The sequence below is a fragment of the Eschrichtius robustus genome, chromosome 7, assembly GCF_028021215.1.
Source record: "Eschrichtius robustus isolate mEscRob2 chromosome 7, mEscRob2.pri, whole genome shotgun sequence".
NCBI lineage: Eukaryota > Metazoa > Chordata > Mammalia > Artiodactyla > Eschrichtiidae > Eschrichtius > Eschrichtius robustus.
Genome location: NC_090830.1, coordinates 75,652,729 through 75,673,251, shown reverse-complemented (window position 1 = coordinate 75,673,251; position 20,523 = coordinate 75,652,729). Strand labels below are relative to the sequence as shown.

At 55.1% G+C, this 20,523-nt stretch overlaps 1 protein-coding gene across 8 annotated transcripts in view; it reads right to left on the bottom strand.

Annotated features, from left to right (window-relative positions):
* PALD1 (phosphatase domain containing paladin 1) overlaps positions 1-20,523 on the bottom strand; it is an 84,318-nt gene that overhangs the window by 28,011 nt on the left and 35,784 nt on the right. For all 8 annotated transcript variants that reach the window (XM_068547742.1, XM_068547749.1, XM_068547744.1 and 5 more), the window contains 16 exons: positions 17,359-17,572; positions 13,977-14,079; positions 12,482-12,661; positions 11,200-11,364; positions 10,199-10,359; positions 9,926-10,001; positions 9,155-9,306; positions 8,699-8,798; positions 8,378-8,482; positions 6,365-6,460; positions 5,798-5,926; positions 5,182-5,298; positions 4,946-5,101; positions 4,453-4,635; positions 3,163-3,303; positions 2,855-2,926 (listed from right to left, as the gene is read on the bottom strand). In XM_068547742.1, coding sequence (XP_068403843.1) covers positions 2,855-2,926; positions 3,163-3,303; positions 4,453-4,635; positions 4,946-5,101; positions 5,182-5,298; positions 5,798-5,926; positions 6,365-6,460; positions 8,378-8,482; positions 8,699-8,798; positions 9,155-9,306; positions 9,926-10,001; positions 10,199-10,359; positions 11,200-11,364; positions 12,482-12,661; positions 13,977-14,079; positions 17,359-17,543 — 2,121 coding nt within the window. In that variant the 5' untranslated portion in view covers positions 17,544-17,572. The remainder of the gene's footprint in view (positions 1-2,854; positions 2,927-3,162; positions 3,304-4,452; positions 4,636-4,945; positions 5,102-5,181; positions 5,299-5,797; positions 5,927-6,364; positions 6,461-8,377; positions 8,483-8,698; positions 8,799-9,154; positions 9,307-9,925; positions 10,002-10,198; positions 10,360-11,199; positions 11,365-12,481; positions 12,662-13,976; positions 14,080-17,358; positions 17,573-20,523) is intronic.

Sequence of the window (20,523 nt, the reverse complement as noted above, 5' to 3'; positions counted from 1 at the left end):
AAACAAGACGAAAAGACAACCCTCAGAATGGGAGAAAATATTTGCAAACGAATCAATGGACAAAGGATTAATCTCCAAAATATATAAACAGCTCATGCAGCTCAATATTAAGAAAACAAACAACCCAATCCAAAAATAGGCAGAAGACCTAAATAGACATTTCTCCAAAGAAGACATACAGATGGCCAAGAAGCACAAGAAAGGCTGCTCAACATCACTAATTATTAGAGAAATGCAAATCAAAACTGCAGTGGGGTATCACCTCACATCAGTTAGAATGGGCATCATCAGAAAATCTACAAACAACAAATGCTGGAGTGGGTGTGGACAAAAGGGAACCCTCTTGCACTGTTAGTGGGAATGTAAATTGATACAGCCACTATGGAGAACAGTATGGAGGTTCCTTAAAAAACTAAAAATAGAATTACCATATGACCCAGCAATCCCACTACTGGGCATATACCCAGAGAAAACCATAATTCAAAAAGACACAGGCACCCCAATGTTCACTGCAGCACTATTTACAATAGCCAGGTCATGGAAGCAACCTAAATGCCCATCGAGAGACGAATGGATAAAGAAGATGTGGTACATATATACAATGGAATATTACTCAGCCATAAAAAGGAACGAAATTGGGTCATTTGTAGAGACGTGGATGGATCTAGAGAATCTCATACAGAGTGAAATAAGTCAGAAAGAGAAAAACAAATATCGTATATTAACGCATATATGTGGAACCTAGAAAAATGGCACAGATGAACCAGTTTGCAGGGCAGACATAGAGACACAGATGTAGAGAACAAACGTATGGACACCAAGGGGGGAAAGTGGTGGTGGTGGGGTGGTGGTGTGATGAACTGGGCGATTATTGACATATATACACTAATATGTATAAAATGGATAACTAATAAGAACCTGCTATATAAAAAAATTAAATTAAATTTAAAAAATTAAATTAATTCAAAATGGATCAAAGACCTCAATGTAAAAGCTAAAACCATAAAATTCTTAGAAGAAAACACAGAAGAAAAGCTTCATAACATTGCATTTAGCAATAACTTCTTAGATATAACAGCAAAAGCACAGGAAACAAGAAAAAATAGACAAATTGAATATCATCAAAATTAAAAATTTTTGCATGAAAGGACACTATCAACAGAGTAAAAAGGCAACCCACTGAACTATCACATATCTAACAAGGGATTGATATCCAGAATATACAAAGAGTTCCTACAACTCAACAATAACAAAACAACCCAAATCAAAAGTGGGCAAAGAATTCGAATAGACATTTCTCCAAGGAAGATACAAAAATGGCCATAAAACAAATGAAACAATGTTCAACATCACTAGTCAGTGGGGAAATTCAAATAAACACCACAGTGAGATGTCACTTCACACCTACTCGGAAGGCTATTATCAAAAAAAACCCCAGAAAACAACAAGTGTTGGCAAGAATGTGGAGGAATTGGAACCCTTGTGCTTTGCTGGTAGGAATGTATATGGTGCAGCTGCTGTAGAAAACAATATAGCAGTTCCTCAAAATTTAAACAGTGAATTACCAGTTGATCCAGTGATTCCACTTCTAGAATTGAAAGCAAAGACTCAAACAGATACGTGTACACCCATGTTCACAGCAGCGTGATTCACAATAGCCCAAAGGTGAAGACAACCCAAGTGTCCACGGACAGATGAATGGATAAACAAAATGTGGTCAATACTTACAATGGAATGCTACTCAGCCTTTTAAAAAAGGAAATTGTGACACATGCTACACCACGGATGAACCTTGATGCTATTATGCTAAGTGCAATAAGCCAGTCACAAAAGGACAAATACTGTATGATTCTCCTCATATGACGTATGTAAAATAGTCAAATTCATAGAGATAGAAAGTAGAATGGTGGCTGCCAGGGGCTGGGGGAGGGGAGATGGGGAGTTAGTGTTTAATGGATACGGTCAATTTGGCCTAAGGAAAAAGTTCTGGAGATGGTTGCACAATAATGTGAATGTACTTAACGCCACAGAACTGTACACTGAAAAATGGTTAAAATGGTAAATTCCGTGTTATGTATATTTTACCACAATAAAAAATTGAAAAGAAAAGAATCAGTGAATCAGCCAGAAGAAGGAAGAGAGAAGTGGTCCAGGGCAAGGGAAAAGCATATGCAGAGGCCCAGAAGCTGAAAGCACTTGGTAAGTTTGAGGAGCTGCATGGAGGCCAGGGTGTCAGGACAGTAGGGAGGGCAGGGGAGGGGCACTGGCCAGGCCGGCCAGGTAGGCAGGAGCCGACCACAACACCGACACCGGGCAGCCACGTGCCAACTCTGAGTTCCACGTGCCCATCTGTAAGACGGGGACACTGCCACCTACTTACAGGGTGTCAGGGAAGATGACATGAGGCCATGAGGTGCAATACATGGGTGGCTAAATGTGAGATGTTAGCACTGTCCATCCAGTGCCCTGAATTGAAATGGGGGGGGGGGGGGGGTGGGGCAGTCCGGGGCCCGGCACCGGGGTCACCAACCACAGCTGGGTCCCAGGTGCCCGTGAGGTGGTTGTCAATGTTACCCAGACAAGATGGTGGCTAGTAGCCCAGCAGCAGAGCCAGGAGGAGTGGGGGGGATCCACCCCCTCTTCTCCAAACACCATCTGCCACTGCCCAGAGCCAAGCTACCCTGTGCCCTGGTTTGCTCATCTGTGAAATGGGGACAGGGAAGGGCTGATACGATGAGGTGGAAGAAGGTAATGGCCTTAGGAGGAGCTTTGACGATCTCCCCCAGACCTGCCAGCAAGACTCACCCCTCCCCTCCCCCAGGTGTCCCCTGGGGACCCCACAGGGCATGCTCACCTCAAACTCGCCCTTGGTGAACTTGGCATCAGGCACGCTCACGAGCTCCTCCTCGCCCACCTCGGGGAAGCCCTAAGGGAGGACAGCTGCTGGGACTGGGAGCATGGCTACCAGACCGCACCCTCCCCCCCAACTCTGCCCACAGCTGGAGCCCGTGCCGGGGGTCTGCCAGCCCATGCGCCATCTGCCCAGGGCTGATGAGAGGGGGCTCTGGGACCACACCTTCCTGCCACAGCCAGGGTCCCCAGGGACCAAATGCCCGCCCTGCCTGGGCAGACCCCTGTCCTCACACAGGAGGCCACACATACTCGGATGTGCCAGAAGGCAAGCACAGCCACCACCATGGCGGTCGTTGTCCGGCCCTGGCCGCTGAGGCAGCTGAACACGAAGCCGGTACCCGGGTCCTTGGCGAGTGCAACCTGCAGGGTCCCCAGCAGCCGGTCAAAATCCTGCACAGGGAGACCAAGTTCTGAGTCAGTGGGTGCTCCCAGCTGCACAGACTCCCAAGATGGCCCATCCCTCCAAATGGCAACCCCGGGAGCTGTCCTGGGAGTGTTTGCCCTGAGCCTGGCTGTGTCAGGCTCACAACCTTGTATGCACACACACTCAGCTCACTGCAGTACACACAAGACCATGTGCACGTAAACACGTTCACTCCCATATAACCAGGCACTGGACGTATGAGCAGACACGGGCACACACCTGAGGTTCCTGGTGCCCACCATCTGCCAGGTGGAACAAGCACATTCCTATGTGCTGCGCCCCTGGGCTGCACGTGGACCCCCGGCCCTACTGCCCCCCTGAGGTGGACCCAACCCAGATCCCAGTTTGAGGGCAGTCCCGACCTCAGCCGATCACTGCAGCGCGAGACCACTAGGGGGCAACAAACTGCGGGCAACCAGATCCACAGAGCAAAGTGAGGGGGCAATACAAGCCCGGTCACCACCCGTCTCACAGACAGACAGACACAGACACATCGCCCAAACAACCGACACATCACACAGGCACACAGCGACCCCCACACAATACATGCCAGGCACACACACCACACAAACCTTAAAGACCCACAGACCGTACAGACATTCACAGGCATAAACCTACAGATACCACATGCACACACAAACTCCCTCAGTCACACACAGCATTCCCCAGCACCCTCCTCCACAAACCCCCTACACACACCACACCACACAGCTCTCCACCAGACACGCTCTCCACGCGTCCCCCAGTAAAGACAAGTGGCACAGCACAGCCTCCATAGACAAAGACACACCACACACATACACACACACACACACACACACACACACACACACTCCACAACCACACCCCCACCCACTCTGAACACACACAGACATGCTCACCCACCCCACACATACCTACAACACATGATGCACACACACACAGGCGCGTGCGCACACACGCCAACACGGAGCTTGGTAGGCATGTGAATAAACCACCTAGGCCGATCTGAAACCCTGCAGAACAAGCTCTTAGTCCCTCTGGGGAGCTGTGCCCACAGCCAAGGCCCAGGCCCGAGGGAGGCAGGGGGGGCGTCCTCTCCCTCCCCAGAGGCCTCAGCCACACAGCCCCCTCACCTCCTCGCGGGGGGCGCAGAAGTCTGGCATGGGGATGCGGTGGTAGGTGAGGCCGGGGCAGGCCCCGCGGTGCTGGCTGAAGACCTCCTGCGTCGTGAGGCATATCTGGAACCTGTGGGTCCGTGGGCCCTGGGTGCCTGCGGGAGGCATGCTCAGGTGGGCCTTCAGCTGGGTCTCCAGGTTCTAGGGGAGGGTGGGACAGAGGGCTCAGAGGGCGGCAGCCCCCAGGTCAGCCCTGAAAGACCAGAGCCTCTGTGGCCAGGATAGTCCTGGCCTTCGGGCCCATCTCTCCCCCTTCTCAAGCCTCAAGGTTTATAACAAGACCCGGGGCTGCAAGGGAGTCCTGAGTCAGCCACTCCCTGAGACTGCTCCTCTCAGGGCCTCAGTTTCTTCATCTGTACAATAGGAGCACAGAAGCTTCTGAAGACCCTTTCAGGCCAAGTCCCCAGAAGGCCTCCAAGGCAGGGGTGCGTACAAGGCAGGAGGGCCTCACCTCCACCTGGCTAGGGGCCGTGGGGGGCCCAGGCCACCGCAGGCTGTGGGTGCGCCCGTCACACTCCAGCACGGCCTCCTCTCTCAGGTTGACCCACACGACCTGCTGCAGCTTCCTCTTGTTGTCGGTCAGGTAGGCCAGGATACTCCCCAGGGCCTGGGGGGACAGATGGCCGTCAGTGAAAGAGCTCAACCCCCCTTCCCCTCACCCCACAAGTGGGCCCCCTGGCTGGTCACCTTGGCACTGGGCTGGGCCGTGCCGTAGATGGGCAAACGGGGCACCCGCCGAAAGTTGGCCACACCCATCTCTCTGACGGTGCTGAGTGCGTCCGGGGAGACGAGGTCATCTGTCCCCTGTTGGGAGAGAAGCAAGCCTGGGACCCTCAGCGGCCGACTGAGGTTCAGAACCTGGCCCCAAGTGGGCATGGGGGGCGGGGGGTGAGACCAGCACTTGACAGTTTAGAAAGCACTTTTGCACACTTGGAGCCTCATAACCACCCTGGCAAGGGCAAGTGCAATGGTGCCCACTCTCCGGATGAGGAAGCTGAGGCTCAAAGATGAGAGGCTGGTGGCAAAGATACCAGCACCAGGTCTCCTGACTCCCTGCCCAGAGCGCTTGGGTTTGAGAATGAGGAGCGGGTACTGGAACAATAGCCAGAGCTGCAAATGCTTCTTAGGGCCTGAGAATGGCCCCATTTTGTTCACAGGAGGATCCCATCACCCCACAGGCCATCCTCCCTTTGCTTCCTGTGAGGGCAATGCTTAGCCCAACCCCACAAGAACCAAGGCTGTAACCAACCCCAGGGCTAGCCCACACCCACGCCCACTTCCCCAGCCAGCCAGGCGCACTCACCAGGGAGCCAGTGGTGATGAGGTCCCGAGGGGCCACAGGCCCCGCTGAGCTTAGTGTCACAGGCAGGCGGTACAGTTCGGGACGGGCACACAGCCAGCGGCTGAAACTGAGGGCAAAAGCCAGCGGGTACTGCAGCCCGAGGCAGAGAGAGACGGGAGTTCAGGGGCACATGGCCATCCCAAACTCTCCCTGCTTGCCCTCTGGTCGGGGGACCCCAAGAGATACCCATCACGGCCCAGGGCAGGGATGAGGGGCTGGGGAGAGAGAACAAGGATATCCGAAGCAAGATCCCTCCAGGCCCTGATGCCCTGGCTAAGGGTACAGAGATGGGCCCAGAGGAAAGAGACGTGGGGCCTCCCTTTGCCTGACCTGCTTGGGGACCGTCCCTCTATCTGGGTCTCTCCTTGCCTCCCCCAAACCCACCTTCCTCTGGAACCAACACACATGTCCCCACTCCCCTCCCCAGCTCCACAGGGGTCCCCATCAACCCCATGCCAGTCCCTGGGTGGGGAGTCTGGAGGGGCCCCAGGAGAAAGGGGGATGGGTCCGCTCATCCCCCCACCCCACCTGCTCATGGAGATAGTAGTTAAACAGGACCAGGTAGAAGTATCGCTCCAGGCTCCACAGCGCCCTCTGCCGGACACCGCGCTGGCTGCCGCTTTCCTGAGAGGAAGGGACCAGGAAGGAGGGCCGGCAGTAAAGATGGGGCTGCTAAGCCACGCATCCCCATCCCCAGAAGGGCAGGAGTTAAGCCTCAGAAATTCCCATTAGACAATCTACCCCAACCCTGCATAACCCTGTTACGCCAGGATGGAAGTTCTTCCAACCCTATCCCATTTGCTGTGGTTTATCCATGGTGCAGGAAGAGCTACTGGTGACCACAGCAGGCACTACAGCTCTCAGTGAGGCTCTGTGCCCAGGGACAGGCTGGGCCTCGCCACTTTGCTCCAAAGCCACCCACCATGCAGGGCCACACACAATCCGTGTTGAAGCAGCAAGTGTATACACCCTTCCCTGAACCAGAGGCCCTCACTGAAGAGCTGCGATCCTCCCCACCCCAGAGTCCTCTGGGCAGGGGGCTGTCACAGAAAATTCCAAGGGTCCCTCTCTTCACCTTCGGATCTCAGGCTTCTCCTGCTGGGTCAGCACCACCTTCTGGAGGGCAAGTGAGATTCGTATAGGCCCAAAAAAAAGGTCATGCCCTTGGATGAAATTTAATCCCATCTTTGGGAATCTAGGCCAGAGGTCAGCAAACTTTTATTTCTATAAAAGGCCAGACAGTAAATTTTCTAGGCTTGTGGGCTACACGATCTGCCTTGCAACAGCTGGACTCTGCCATGGCAGCATAAGAGAGCCATAGACGGTACATAAATGGATGGGCAAGACCTCGTTCCAACAAAACTTATTTATCAAAACAGGTGGTGGGCTGGATTTGGCCCATGGGCCATTGTCTGTCAACCCCTAATCTAGACCTTATAAGGGGAAAAATCCTAAATACACAAAAGCCTCATTTTCATGAAGTAGTTCAATGCAAAGTACTTACTTTAACCCCACTGTGCAACTAGAAGGGGCCTGCAGATCACAGCAGGTGATGGCCAGGAGGAACACCTGCTCTGTCAGGCTCCCTTCTGAGGCTTTATGACCTGAGCTCACCTAATCCTCACAACAACCCTATGGGGTATTATTGTTAGTAGCCCCATTTTACGAGTGGGGAAACTGAGGCACAGAGCAGTGAAGCAGGTTGCCCAGGTCCACACGCCTCTAGGTGGCAGAGCCAGGAACAGAACTCAGGCAATCGGGCCAGAGCTCTGCTCCTAACCTATCAGGCCAATGATGGCTGAGCCTCGCAATGGCCTTGGATCCACAGCCAGTAAACCTCAACAACGACAAGCAGGCATGACATGGGAAAGACGGGGTTACATGAAATAAGCAGGACATAAACATGCCCTAGGCAACCTACAAAAGAACATCAGAAATATGAAAATTGAAGGAAGGCAGCCAAAATGCTCACGGCAGCTGGGCTTGGATGACAGGCAGTTTTATTCCTTCTCTAATTTCTCAATTTTCTATAATATAATATTGCTTTTAAAACACTTTTTTAAGTGTTAAAGAAGAAAAAGACTCTGCGGGCTTTAGATTCTTTCCATGCGCTGTGTGCGAACAAGCCAACCTCCTCTCCCCAGAGCACAGGGACAGGCCTGCTGAGACAGCCCAGAGCCCATCACTCTTCCAGAATCAGCGGCTGGACCAAACCCTGGCCTTCCCAAAGAACAGCGAGGGTTTTATTTGCAGGGGGAGCCGGGAGCAGCCTGGGAAGTATCTGGAGCCAGAGGCCCCCAGCACCTTTCCAGCAGCCCCTTCCTCCATCCTGTTTATTCTGCATCAAGGGGTCCTGGTCAGGGAAAGTAAACTTCCTCTCTTCCTACAGGTCCAGCTCCCCATCTCCCCTTCCTCTGAAAACTGCTCTGCTCATGGGAGAAGCAGCAATTAGGAAAAGCCAGTCTGAAGGGGGGCAGTCAACAGGCCCAACCAAACAAGGCTGCCGGGCTCAGGCAAAAGCAGCAGCTCTCCGTGCCTCACCTGAGCCGGGGTCTCTGGCGGGCTGCCTTCCAGCTCCCTCTGGTTTTCCAAGACTACTTCCTTCAGGTCGTGCAACTCTGCACAGGCGGTGATGGCTCTGTCCACCTGGTGCCAGAGACCAGGGCAGGGAAGAGGGGACAGCAGCAGGGAGGGAGCAGAGCCAAGGAAAGATGGCAGGAGGTAGAAGAGAAGAGAGGGGGAAAGAGAATGACTGGCCGGGAAGGGAAGGAGGGGGCAGGGGAGGAAGAGGTCCCCCAGTGAGGGGAGCAAGTGCCCCTCCACCGCCCCGCCCCCAGCTCCTTGCCCAGCCCCCTCGCTCACCTCCTCCACCATCCTCCTCCCCTGGGGCACCATGTGGAGAAAGCTCTGGACCACCTGGAGCTGCTCCATGGGCAGTGGCTTGCTCTTCGTAGGGGCAGCCCTGACAGGGAGGGGCAGTAGCATAATCAGCGCTCCCAAAGGCCTGGAGGACGCCCCGCTGTCCACACCCTCCCGCTGAGAGGCACTGGACTACATGCTCCAAGTTTTCCTTCCAAATCAGTTGGAGAGACAAGAGGCATTTGTTCCACTGGGGAAACTGAAGCCCAGAAAGGTCAAGTGACTTTCTCCAGGTCAGCCAGTGAAGTCTGTGGCAAACCGGGAAGTGAACCCCAGCTGCCCAACTTCCAGCTGTAGCTCTGGGCTTCTGACGTGTCCCCGGCAACCTGGGGCAGCCCCGCCCTCCCCTCTCCTTATCCCCGCAGTCCCCTGGGGCACTGGGTCCCACAGGCCACTCACTCCGGCCTCGAGGCAGTCCCACTGTGGTGAAGCAGGATGAGGGTGCCCAGAACCATGCCCAGGTTGGTCCTGCCCACGCCCGTCTGGCAGCTGAAGAGGAGAGCAGGGGGAGGCCCGTGGGCATCTCGGAGCAGCAGCAGGCTGGGGGTCTCCTGGGGAAGGACCATGAAGAGCAGGTAACAGCATGACCAGAAAGCCCTCAGCTGAGGACCAAATTGGGGTTGGGGGGTCATGACATGGGCCGCCCAGCCCCACGGCCCGATCTGCTCCACCTGCCCCAGGAGCACAGGCCCTGCCTCCTTCCCAGGGCCCTGGAGGTGAGAATTACTCACAGGGGACAGGGCCACAGTTACTCTGCTGTGAGAGGCAAATTAAACAAGGTGACCTCCCAAAGGGGTCGGGACAGAAACACCGGTACTCAGGAGATATCAGCTGAAGCCTGGAAGGTAAGAATTTTTAGTTCCAATATAGAAATGAGGAACTTGAGGCCTAGAAGTTAGGAGATCTGTCCGGGATCACACAGCAAGTTAGCAGCCAAGCCACAGCCAGAGTCCAGTCCTCCAGACGGTCAGCGCTGGGCTCTGTCATTAGAGAATGTACAAATACACACCCACACCAGACACACACAGCCCACACACTCACGCCCTCAGCCTTCCTCCAGAAGCCACACCCACCAGGGCATCTCCATGGAGACGGGGCCTCGACACAGACCCACTCTCCAAGCACCTGCCCACCCTCCATGCTCCCACCACCCCTCTTGCCCCCACTTACCCGGAGGACACTGACAAAGGCATCAAACTGGGCTTCCAGGGGGGCCCCTTGCTCTGGCAGGGGCAGACGGTGGTACCTACCGGGTGAGGGGGAGAGGCCCATCAGGCAGGCCACACACCCCGGACATCCCCTCCACCCCATATTCCCATGGGAGACACAGGCGTGGGGAACTCAGCCGAACCTGCAGATGGTGAGACTGAGGCCGCAGCTGGAGAGCAGGCCCAGCGAGCAGCCACGCCCAGCACACTGGGGCCCTGGGCAGGCCCTCGGTACCTGTAGGTGGGCCGCAGGAAGAGGGGCCGCTTGTACACCTCCTTGGTCACGTGCACATCGTCCTCGCCCCTGACGGCCACGGCGTGGGGCTCCCCCCGCAGGTCTTCAGTGTTGTGGTACACGTAATACTTGTTCTCGCTCAGCTGGGCAAAGTCGTGGATCTAGAGGAGGTAGGGGGCCAGAGGGCCATGATGGACTTTCCTGGCTGAGCTCTGGAGCGCCTAGGCCACACAGAGGCCATGGACAGGCTGCTTTCCCTCCAGGGAGAGCTACACACCAGAGGTCCTCTCTGTGCCCTGGGAGCCCTGACGGGACCAGGGTGGCCGCTGGCCCGAGGGCAGCCAGCTATGCCTGAGTTGATATGGCCCACACTGGGGCCAGGTTGGAAGGGCTTGGCCCAGTGGGCAGCAGGAATTGGCTAAACCGCCAGACTGAAGGACAGGAGGAAGCTCGGTCAGCCGGGAGCTCGAGGGGAGAAAGCCTGAGCTGCGGCCTCCGTTCCTGCCCGGGATGTCCCAGGGGAGGCAGGGGATGCCATGACCCCCACCCACTATTTACACACCTCTGTGGTGCGTCAACAGCCTCAGAGACCCTGACAAACCTCCCAGCTGTGAAGGAGGAGGACAGAGGGACCTCAGAAACAGAGGCCCATGGAGAGAAGTGACCCAGCCCAGGCCTCACAGCTCACAGGAGGCTGAACTTGTCTTGGGGCTTTTAGTCTCGTGCTCTTTCCCCTCCACCAGACCCCTTTCTAAATACAGATGCTGAGTTTGGAGGAGAAAAGCAGGGTGGGAAAGGGGCAGAGGCAAATAGAGCCGAGAAGAGAAGTCCTTTCCCTGGCTGCCCGGAGCCAGCCTTGCAGCAGCCATTCACCCAAGCAGGGCAGAAAAGTGAGCGAGCGTGGGCCAGTGAGAGCAAAGCGGGGCTGGGGGCTGGGGCTCAACTCAGCTGTCCAAGGCCTACCAGGAGGGCGGCCTCCCACCCACACCGGTGGCCCTCACCTCCTTCCGGATGGCCAGCTCCAAGCGCTCCACCTGGACCCCAGGTCCGAGGCCCTGGAGGTTCTCGTGAAGACTCTGCTTGTCTCGAGGCGTATAGGGCACGAAGTCCTCATCAGCACGCAGAAACAGCACGGGCTCCTCCCGCACACAGAAGATGACGCACTCCTGCCGGGAACCCAAGGAGGAAGGACCCATCACCACTACCCGGAGTGGACACCTGCTCCACTGCTCCACCTCTGGGCCTCCGAGCTAGCCGTTCCCCCTCATCGCGGGCCCATCACCCCACTCTGCCCCTGCAACCTGAATCCTACCCCAGAAGCAAAGCTCGGTCCCAGTGCCACCAGCTCCTGACCCTCCCTCCTCTCAGGGCCAACAGCTCTTCATCTGAATCTTGTGGTGTTCACTCCTGCTCTGGATTAACGTTATCAATGAATACATCTTTCTCCCTTTGTGGACTACAGGTTCCTTGTGGGTAGAATCATGTCCTTGTCATTTTTATGTCCCCACAATTCCTAATGCAGAGCCCTAGGTAAATCAAGTGCTTGATAAACATCAGCTGAAGAAGTGAATGCCGCCCACCACCACCATGTAATCATTCATTCACTGAGCACCGTACAGACAGAGGGAGATGTGTGGGCAGGCCCCGCCCTGGAGAACTTGCTGGGAAGGTGGAATCCATGCTCAGCTAACACCCCCTCCCCACTCTGGTTCACTAAGGACTCTCCATCTTAACCCAGGTCAAATCACACTCGGCTGCCCGCCATAAGCCTGCAATCACAGCGGACACTCATCCTCTGTCCTGGAGACACTCAAAACCCCACCTCCACATCAGGCAGGAGAGAGGAGGCATGTAAAGCAGGCACGTGGAGTCCAGGGGTCTAGGTTTGTGTCTTGGGACACCACTCAGGGGCTGTGTCACTTATCCTCTCTGGGCCTCAGTTTCCTCCTCTATAAAATGGGAGAATAACTGCCTCATAGGATTGACATGAGGACGTAAGTGTTAGCTGTGATCATCATCCTGTGGGGTGTATAAGGGGCTTCTGACCTTGGGGCTCCCATGTCCACACAGGACAATGCAATAAACATTTAGCCAGAATTTCCCAGTTATGCTGACCACAGTGACCATAATGGCATTGAAGGCCTGGCAGGGCCTGCTCCTGGTCACCAGTCACCCTCCTTATGATATGGCCAGGCTCCTCCAGAGTCTCTGAAGTTGCCCCTCCGGGAACCCCTTTCCCCCGATTTGGGGGCTAGCCCCTGCCTGGGGAATGGCCATGCTTACCCTGTGTCCGTCCTTCTGGAGTTTCTGAAGAACCCGCCTGAATCCTGAGAGGCTGGGCTGCCCCATGCCGAACACAGTGAGCCCGCCCCGCACCTGCCGGAAGTTGGGGGCCCCACAGCTCTGCAGAGTGCCCAGCACATCCATCTTCTCTGCAACATCCCGCACCAGGAAGTAGCGGCCCTGGCAGGGGGAGAGCCACAGGGGGTCACTCAGATGACTCAGGGACGTCTTCTACAAACAGGGCTCTGTCCCAGGCCCCAGGGGATGGGGAGCAGGGAGAGGGGGTGGGGGACATGGTCCTCAAGTTGTCTGCTGACTCATGGAAAAAGTAGACAAAATACGTGACTATCCATGACGCCAGGAGGAGTGTCGTACAGTGTGGAAAAAGGAAAGGCAACTCCTCCTGAGGGGGAATCCAAAAAGCCTTCATGCAGGAAGTGGCATCTGAGCCTGGCCTTGAAGAAGGAGAGCAGGGAAAGGCACTCCAGGGACATGAAACAGAAGACCAAAGCTGCCTCTAGGGTGGGCGTGCAGCTCCCCAGGCACACAGCAAACATCTCTCATACCCAGAGGAAGCTCATGGAAAAGGGGCTCGAGTAAGGAGTCACAGCTGGGGCACCAGGAACCAACCAGGAGAAAACTGCTAGCCACTTCCTAGAGGCCTGCAGCTCTGGGAATGGGCAGGTTTCTCCCCTCCCCAGGTGGGGAGGCAGTGACTACAGAGAAAAGAGGAAAAGACTACTCAGGGATCAGGTGAAAGCAGGAGGAACCAGAAGACACATTCCTGGGCAAAAAGGAACCATGAGGTCATCTCATCCACCTGTTCACCCATCTACCCATCCACTGCCACCTCCTACCCGGACCCTCTTTCAACAAATACAGTTTAATCATCATGATTATCATTCATTCATTCATTCATTCATTCACTATTTATTGGGCACCTACATTATACCCAAGCACTGTTCTAGGGCCTGGGGCTACAGCAGTGAACAAGACACATGAAAAGTCATCTGCCCTTGTAGACTTTACTTTCCAGGGGATATTTAAGGCAAAAAAAAAAAAGATACAAAGACAGATAGATAGATGTACATGTACATCTACATCTCTATCTACATTCCAGAGAAGTTCTGAAACTTCAAAAGAGAATGGGATGGAGATTCCCAGCCTGGGGGGAGCCGTCTGGGGTCCCAGGTCCTTCAGGCTCCCTTCTCTGTTCTCCCTGGTGCTCTGAGAGAGAGGTGTGGGCAGGATGGGGCCAGGCAGGGGACAGATGGGGACAGAAGAGCAGGGGGCTCCACAGGGCAGGAGGAACGGGGCCCAGGAAACCAGGGGGTGAGAGGAAGTGGGATCAGGACCCCAGAGGGTGGGGTGAGGCAGTGAAGCAGAGAAGGGGGACAGTGTGGAAAGCAGGAGATTAGGGAGGGAGCCTGTGAGGAAGGAGGGCAAGAGGGGGGGAGAGGCCGCAAGGGGGAGAGAGGGACAGGCCCAACCTCACCTGCACCAGGTAGTGCTCTGGGGTGGCATCTGAGAGCCGGCCCAGCGTGTAATGGGCTTTGAGCAGTTCATCGTGGATCTGGAACTCCTCCTTGCAGTTGTACCTGCCAGGGGCAGAATGGAGACTGAGTCAGGCAACCTCCGCGGCCAGTATCCGCTCCACCCTCACCAGGCCTATGGCAGGGCCACCCCGTCCCACCCACGCATTTATGATAGAGGCTGCCCACTGTCCCCCAATAGCCACTCTCCCCTTCTTCCTCAGCATTAGTACCCTGGAATTGTGACTGGGCCATCCAGCTGAGGACTACATGTCCCAGCCTCCCTTGCAGCTAGTGTGATCATGTGATTCAGTTCTGGCCAATGGGATGTGAGGAGAAGTGATGTGTGCAACTTCTGGGCCATCCCCTGAAAGAGAAGATGTGTGCCCTCTACCCTTTCCTCTTTCTCCCTGTCTAGCATCCAGAAATGACGGCAGGAAGTAGATGCTGATGATGGTGGGACAACAAGAGAGGAGGAGCCTGACTGATCATGGAGCAGCCACATCAGCCGGGAGTACCTCCTGGACTTTTGTGTAGAGAGAAGCTTCTTTCTTGTTTAAGGCCTCCTTAAACAAGGCTTAACAAGAACCATCCCAGACGGTCCCTCCATCAGATTGTCTCTGAGAACAACCCCACACTGACAACCCCCTGGCACAGTGCAGTGGTTCAGGACCCAGGCTTTGGGGCCATGTGGCCTGGGTATGACTCCAATTCCACTGCTCAGTAACTCCAGGCTTTGGAGTTACTTGCTCTATAGCTCCGTTTCCAGTAACTGCAACCTCCTAAGGGCTGCTGTGAGAAGACAATGCGCTAATGAAGTAAGTGCTTAGCCCAGTGCCTCAAAGACTGTGATTGTTTAGTAATCTAACTACAATTACTAGCAGTAGTTCTACCTCCACACAGGGCCATTTCAAACAAAACCCACAGCTTTCTGTAGATGCTAAACCAGGGGGAGCGCTGTGCACTCAAGACCCAACAAGTTTCTGTGCTGATTATAACAATGAATAAGACACAGCCTCCCAGAGCTCGTGATCTGGGGTCTGAGCCTCTTTACAAAAGGAAAGGCAGGGTGGGGGAATGACTGGGGTGGGGAGCACTAGACAGAAGTCCAGAGACCTGGGCTCCCTCGGCCAGCTCTGCCTCCATCACACGGGACCCGTGGCGAGCAAACCCTTCTGCCTCCCGAGACTCAGTTTCTGTGTCTAGAGATCAGTTTTCACATCTGATCTAATAGCTATCAGATCAGGAGTGAGCAAACCTTTCCCATAAAGGACCAGATAGTAAATACTTTAGGCTTTGTGGGCCACCCAGTCAGCTGCAACTACTCAACTCTGCCGTTGCAGCCTTAAGCGTCCGCTGACGATATGCAAATGAGTGGGAGTGGCAGTGTCCCAACGAACTCTTATTTACCGAAACAGGAGATGGGCCTGAAGGATATGGTTTGCCAGCCCCTGTACTGGATGATCTTCTAAGGTCCCTTGAACCTCAAACAAGCTACAACCCAAGGATCACTGGGTCACGGCTGGCTCCAGGGAGCACACAGTCTCACTACAGTGGATTTTTGAAGCAGACGGGTGACTGTCCTGAGCCACACCACGCTTAAATATTTTGAATGTCATCCCCACATATCCTGATAAGGAAACTGAGGCCCCGAGAGGGAAAAGTATCTGCCCACTGTCACAGAGCAGGGCAGAGGCAGAGCCAGGCCCAGGACACGAGGTTCCAACACTGCGCTCAAGACCCGAACCTAGTTTTGTCATCTGCTAGTCCAAAGACTATATATCAAGTCCCTTTTTTCTTTTTTTTTTTTTTTTTAAATTTGTTTATTTATGGCTGTGTTGGGTCTTCGTTTCTGTGCGAGGGCTTTCTCTAGTTGTGGCAAGCGGGGGCCACTCTTCATCGCGGTGCGCGGGCCTCTCACTATCGCGGCCTCTCTTGTTGCAGAGCACAGGCTCCAGACGCGCAGGCTCAGTAGTTGTGGCTCACGGGCCCAGTTGCTCCGCGGCATGTGGGGTCTTCCCAGACCAGGGCTCGAACCCGTGTCCCCTGCATTGGCAGGCAGATTCTCAACCACTGTGCCACCAGGGAAGCCCCCTTTTTTCTTTTTTTAATAAATTTATTTTATTTTTTTTATTGCTGGCTGTGTTGGGTCTTCGTTGCTTCGCGCAGACTTTCTCTAGTTGCGGTGAGCGGGGTCTGCTCTTCGTTGTGGTGCGCGGACTTCTCATTGCGGTGGCTTCTCTTGTTGCGGAGCACGGGCTCTAGGCGCATGAGCTTCAGTAGTTGTGGCTCGCGGGCTCTAGAGCGCAGGCTCAGTAGCTGTGGCGCACGGGCTTAGTTGCTCCGCGGCATGTGGGATCTTCCCGGACCAGGGCTCGAACCCACGTCCCCTGCATTGGCAGGCAGATTCTTAACCACTGAGCCACCAGGGAAGCCCTCAAGTCCCTTTTATTTAACATCTCTTTTCCTCCTCTTATCATGAGCACAGTAACGTATTATGACTGCAATTTTCCTGTCAGGCCCCAAAGGCGGCAGGCCGGATTTATCATTCCCACTCCTCAGGTTTCTTTATACAGAAGGCCCCATCTGCTAACTCTCTGCCAAACGTCTCTACGTGGAACACATTTAATTCTTAGCTCATCATGTCCCACTTCCTCCATCCTGGAGGGGTCCAGAGGCAGGGAAGCTCGGTGGGCAGATATGATATAAGACGAGGCTTCCTGACTCACCAGGAGACGGATCCAATGCCCCTTCTGTCTCCCTGACCTCAGGCTCCCAGCACCCACTCCTTCCCTGGGACCACAGGACGAATGCAGTGTGTCCAGGTCTCTCAAAATATGGGGCCAGAACAAACCCTCAGCCCCCTCTGGGAATGTCCTTGAAGGGCCTAATTAGGAGAGTTGACCAACAGCTTCCAGCTTTTTCAGCCCAAGGCCCTTTAATGGCCCGGTGTTAACCTCAGTTTCGAACCATAATTACAGGTTGTGGGGGGGGGGGGGTGGGAATCTACATTTTATGCATCTAAGAATTAAACTTCCTTTGAAAACGTCAGCCAAAAATTACTCTCAAAAGGGTGTACCCCCTCCCCCAGCCACTCTTCCCTCTCCACACTCCCTGGCACTGTGACATGGTAAGTAATATGGGCTAAGAGACCCGCGACAGACACCGGCTCTGCCACCCACTTCCTGTGTGACTCCAGACAAACTGCTTAACCTCTCTGGGCCTCAGTATCTTCATCTATGAAAGCAGTTTGGAGACGTTAAGTGCTGTATGCCACCACCCCTCCAGGTAGCTCCCCCCAGCCATGTCTTCAGGGGACACGGTCACACTCGTCCTGCCACTCACGTGATCACAACGGGAGCCACCTTGTTGGGGATGATGGACTTGGCCTTACTGTTGTGCAAGCCCGTGGTCTGGAAGGAGTGGACACTGAGTGAGTGCCGACCGTCCATCGTGCCGCCGTTCTGGAGGCCCTCAAAGGGGGCGCTGGCTGAGACCGTCTGCTGGGCTGTGCTGGCCGTTGTACCCATAGTCTGCCGGCGGCCTCAGGACCCAAGACCTGTGGGGCAAGAGGTCAAGGAGGGCGTGGGAAAAGCCACAGCAGGAAGGGACCCAGCCCACCCACCATCCCTACCCTGTGAACAGATACACAGTCTGAGGCCCATGAGAAGGCCAGCTCACCCTGCAGCTGGAGACAGAGGGTGGGTTTGCTGCCTCCACACCGGTGCCCAGCAAAGCACATGTTCGCGGAGCACCTACTGTGTGCCTGGCCCCCTGCTGCTGCCTTGGGGGGAGTTATGGACATGGAGAGTCAAGAAGATGTAGCCCCCTGACCCCTTACAGCTTACACTCCCCTAGTGAAGATAAGACAGGAAGGGGTTAACCATCCCCATCAGGGCAGGACCTAGGGCTCCAAGTAATTGGGTCAGGCCACATGGAGGCCACGCCCTCTAGACTGGGGGAAGGAGGAGGCCATCACCAGAGGGAGAACCAGAGGCAGAGGCAGAGGGAAGTCTGGAGGCAGATTTGAAGGATTTGGATGGGAACAGGACGCAGGAGGATATTCTAGCCGTGAATGTCACAAAATGAGGCCAGGGAAGTCCAGATTGGGTGAGTTCTCAGCAGATCAAGGGTTCAACAAAAGCACCAGGCCCCTGAACTCTACATCAATAACCTCAACACCATCAACATCTCAACAGCCAAAGCTTTTGCCCAACATCCGGCATGCCAGGCATCCTCGTGGATTCCCAATTCCTCTCACAGGGCTCTCTCCTAGGGAAATATTGATAGTTAAGGATGCGCGTAACAAGCGGGCTACAAGGGTGTTTTGTTGATCGCAATGTTACTTATAGTAACAAAACACTGGAAAGAGCCTGCAACGGGATTTGAATAAATTATGGGGTATCTCTAAGGTGGAATGTTAAACAGCCTTAAAAATATCTTATTGACTGATGTGGAAAGATATCTAGGAAACAGGAATGGAAGCAGCAGGCTGCAAAGCAAGTACAGGCTATAATCTCATTTTAATGCATGAACATGTATCAGGAGAAAAATCTGGGGGGAGGCACATCAAGATGCTAACCTGAGTCATCACCTGGTGATGAGATTATAGACAATTTTTATTTTCTCCTTTTTCCTTATCTGCATTTTCTGATTTTTCTCCTCTGAACACTGGGTAATAAAATCTATTTAAAACAAATAAAAAGAATGGCTGGGGAAGCAGGCCAGGAGAGCTGCTAAGAGCTGGTAGAGGGTGTGGGGAGGACTGACTCAGGCGTCCAAGAACCAGGGCGGCTGGGAAGGGAAGGGAAGGGGCTGGGAATTCCACACAGACCCAAGAGAGGGGGCGACAGATGTGGGAGACAGAGGCTCAAAGAACTTTCTGAGAGCCCAGCAGCAGCTGGCCCCATGTGGCACTGACGGACCAGGATCAGGAGGGGGAAGGAGCGACCTGCCTGGCCAGCCCCCACCCCCGACCTGCACCCTGAGATACTTCCCCTCTGAGGTGATAAGCAGTCTTTAGAACCTGACGACTCCCCTCCGCTCCCCAAGCTGCCCTCAGCCTGGCATGAGCTGTTCCCCCTCAGGCAGCGGGGGCTACCTGTCCCCCACCATCTACGCTCCGCCCACACCCTCTCATAAGCAGCAGCGGCACCTCAGGCAGTGGATGGTGGGGTCAGGGGTCAGCATGTCAGTCTGAAGGCTGAGCTCACTGCGCCCTCTCCCCTCCCAGATCCTGAGTCAGAGCTCCTGGTCCCAAGGCGGGCGCTCCCAGGGCCTCCCCCGGCTGTGCCCTCAGGCTCCGCCTCCCCAGAGCCACCTAGACAGAACGACCGCTCATTCCATCCCTCCCAGCACGCCAAACCACCCCCTCTCGCTCTCCAGTCTGGAAAGGGCTCCCCACCTCTCTCCAGCCCAGCCTCGTCTCCCCTGACAACTCCCAGCAGCTGGGTGACAGCGCTGCTAACACGCTAACCTAGTGTTTCTGTAAGAGCCTCATCACGACTCTCCACACCCGGTCCAATCTCTCTCTCTTCTTGTTTTTCTCGGTAGAAGGTGGAAGGAATGAGCCTCTGTTTCCAAACAGAAACACAGGAGCTCAGAGCAGGTGAGGGGCTGCACAGTGGACCCCCAGCTGACCGTCAGCAGAGCCAGGACCTTCTCTCCGCTTCGCCTGCCACAGCAGGCCCCCAACACGGCTCACCAACTTTCCCCAGACCCCTCTCAGCAGCCTGGGCCAAGGAGGCATGGGTGGGGACAGCCTCCTCCCAGAACAGGACTCGGGAGGCTGTCCCAAAGGAGGGAGTGACGGACAGGACATGGGAAGGGCCTGCAGGAGGCAACAGCTGGCTACAGCTGCCAGGCCAAGGCTGGGCCCTGCTCCCACGGGGCTGGGCCAGGCCTGGCACCTCCATCTCGCCTGCCCCTCACCTCCCCCAAAGCTCCAGCTCCTGCCTTCTTCGTCTCTCAAGGGCTCCACAGGCGGTGACAGGCCCCAGCCAGTCCCTATAAGGACAGCCCGGAGACAATACAGATGTGCACAGCTGCAGGCGTGGGGAAAAGACCGTATCGTCTGAAAGTTGACCTGTCTCCAAAACGTCTAGAGGAGGGGGAAACCCTGGGATTCCCAGGCTTCTCACTCTGCAACTCTCCCCCTGAAGCCTCTCCACCCCACCTAGAGTGAGCCTCGCCAGCAAAGGACACTTCATCCTGCTGGCCACATGCTGTGGGGCCTTGGGCAACTTACTTCTCCCCTCTGGACCTCGGCGGCCCCAGCCATAAAATGACAGTGAAGGATGGGACAGTCTGAAGGCCCCTTCCAAATGGATCTGGCTCCTAAGATTGGCAGTCCTAGTGGTGATACCACTGCTGTCCACTGCCAGGGCCAGGGGTCAGCAAGGGCAGACATGTAGGTGGGGTCCCTAGTGCTCAAACCTCTGCTGGGGGGAGAATCGGGGTAGACTAGGATAAGACTAGATAGTAAGATGGAGGGCGGGGGGGGGGGGGGGG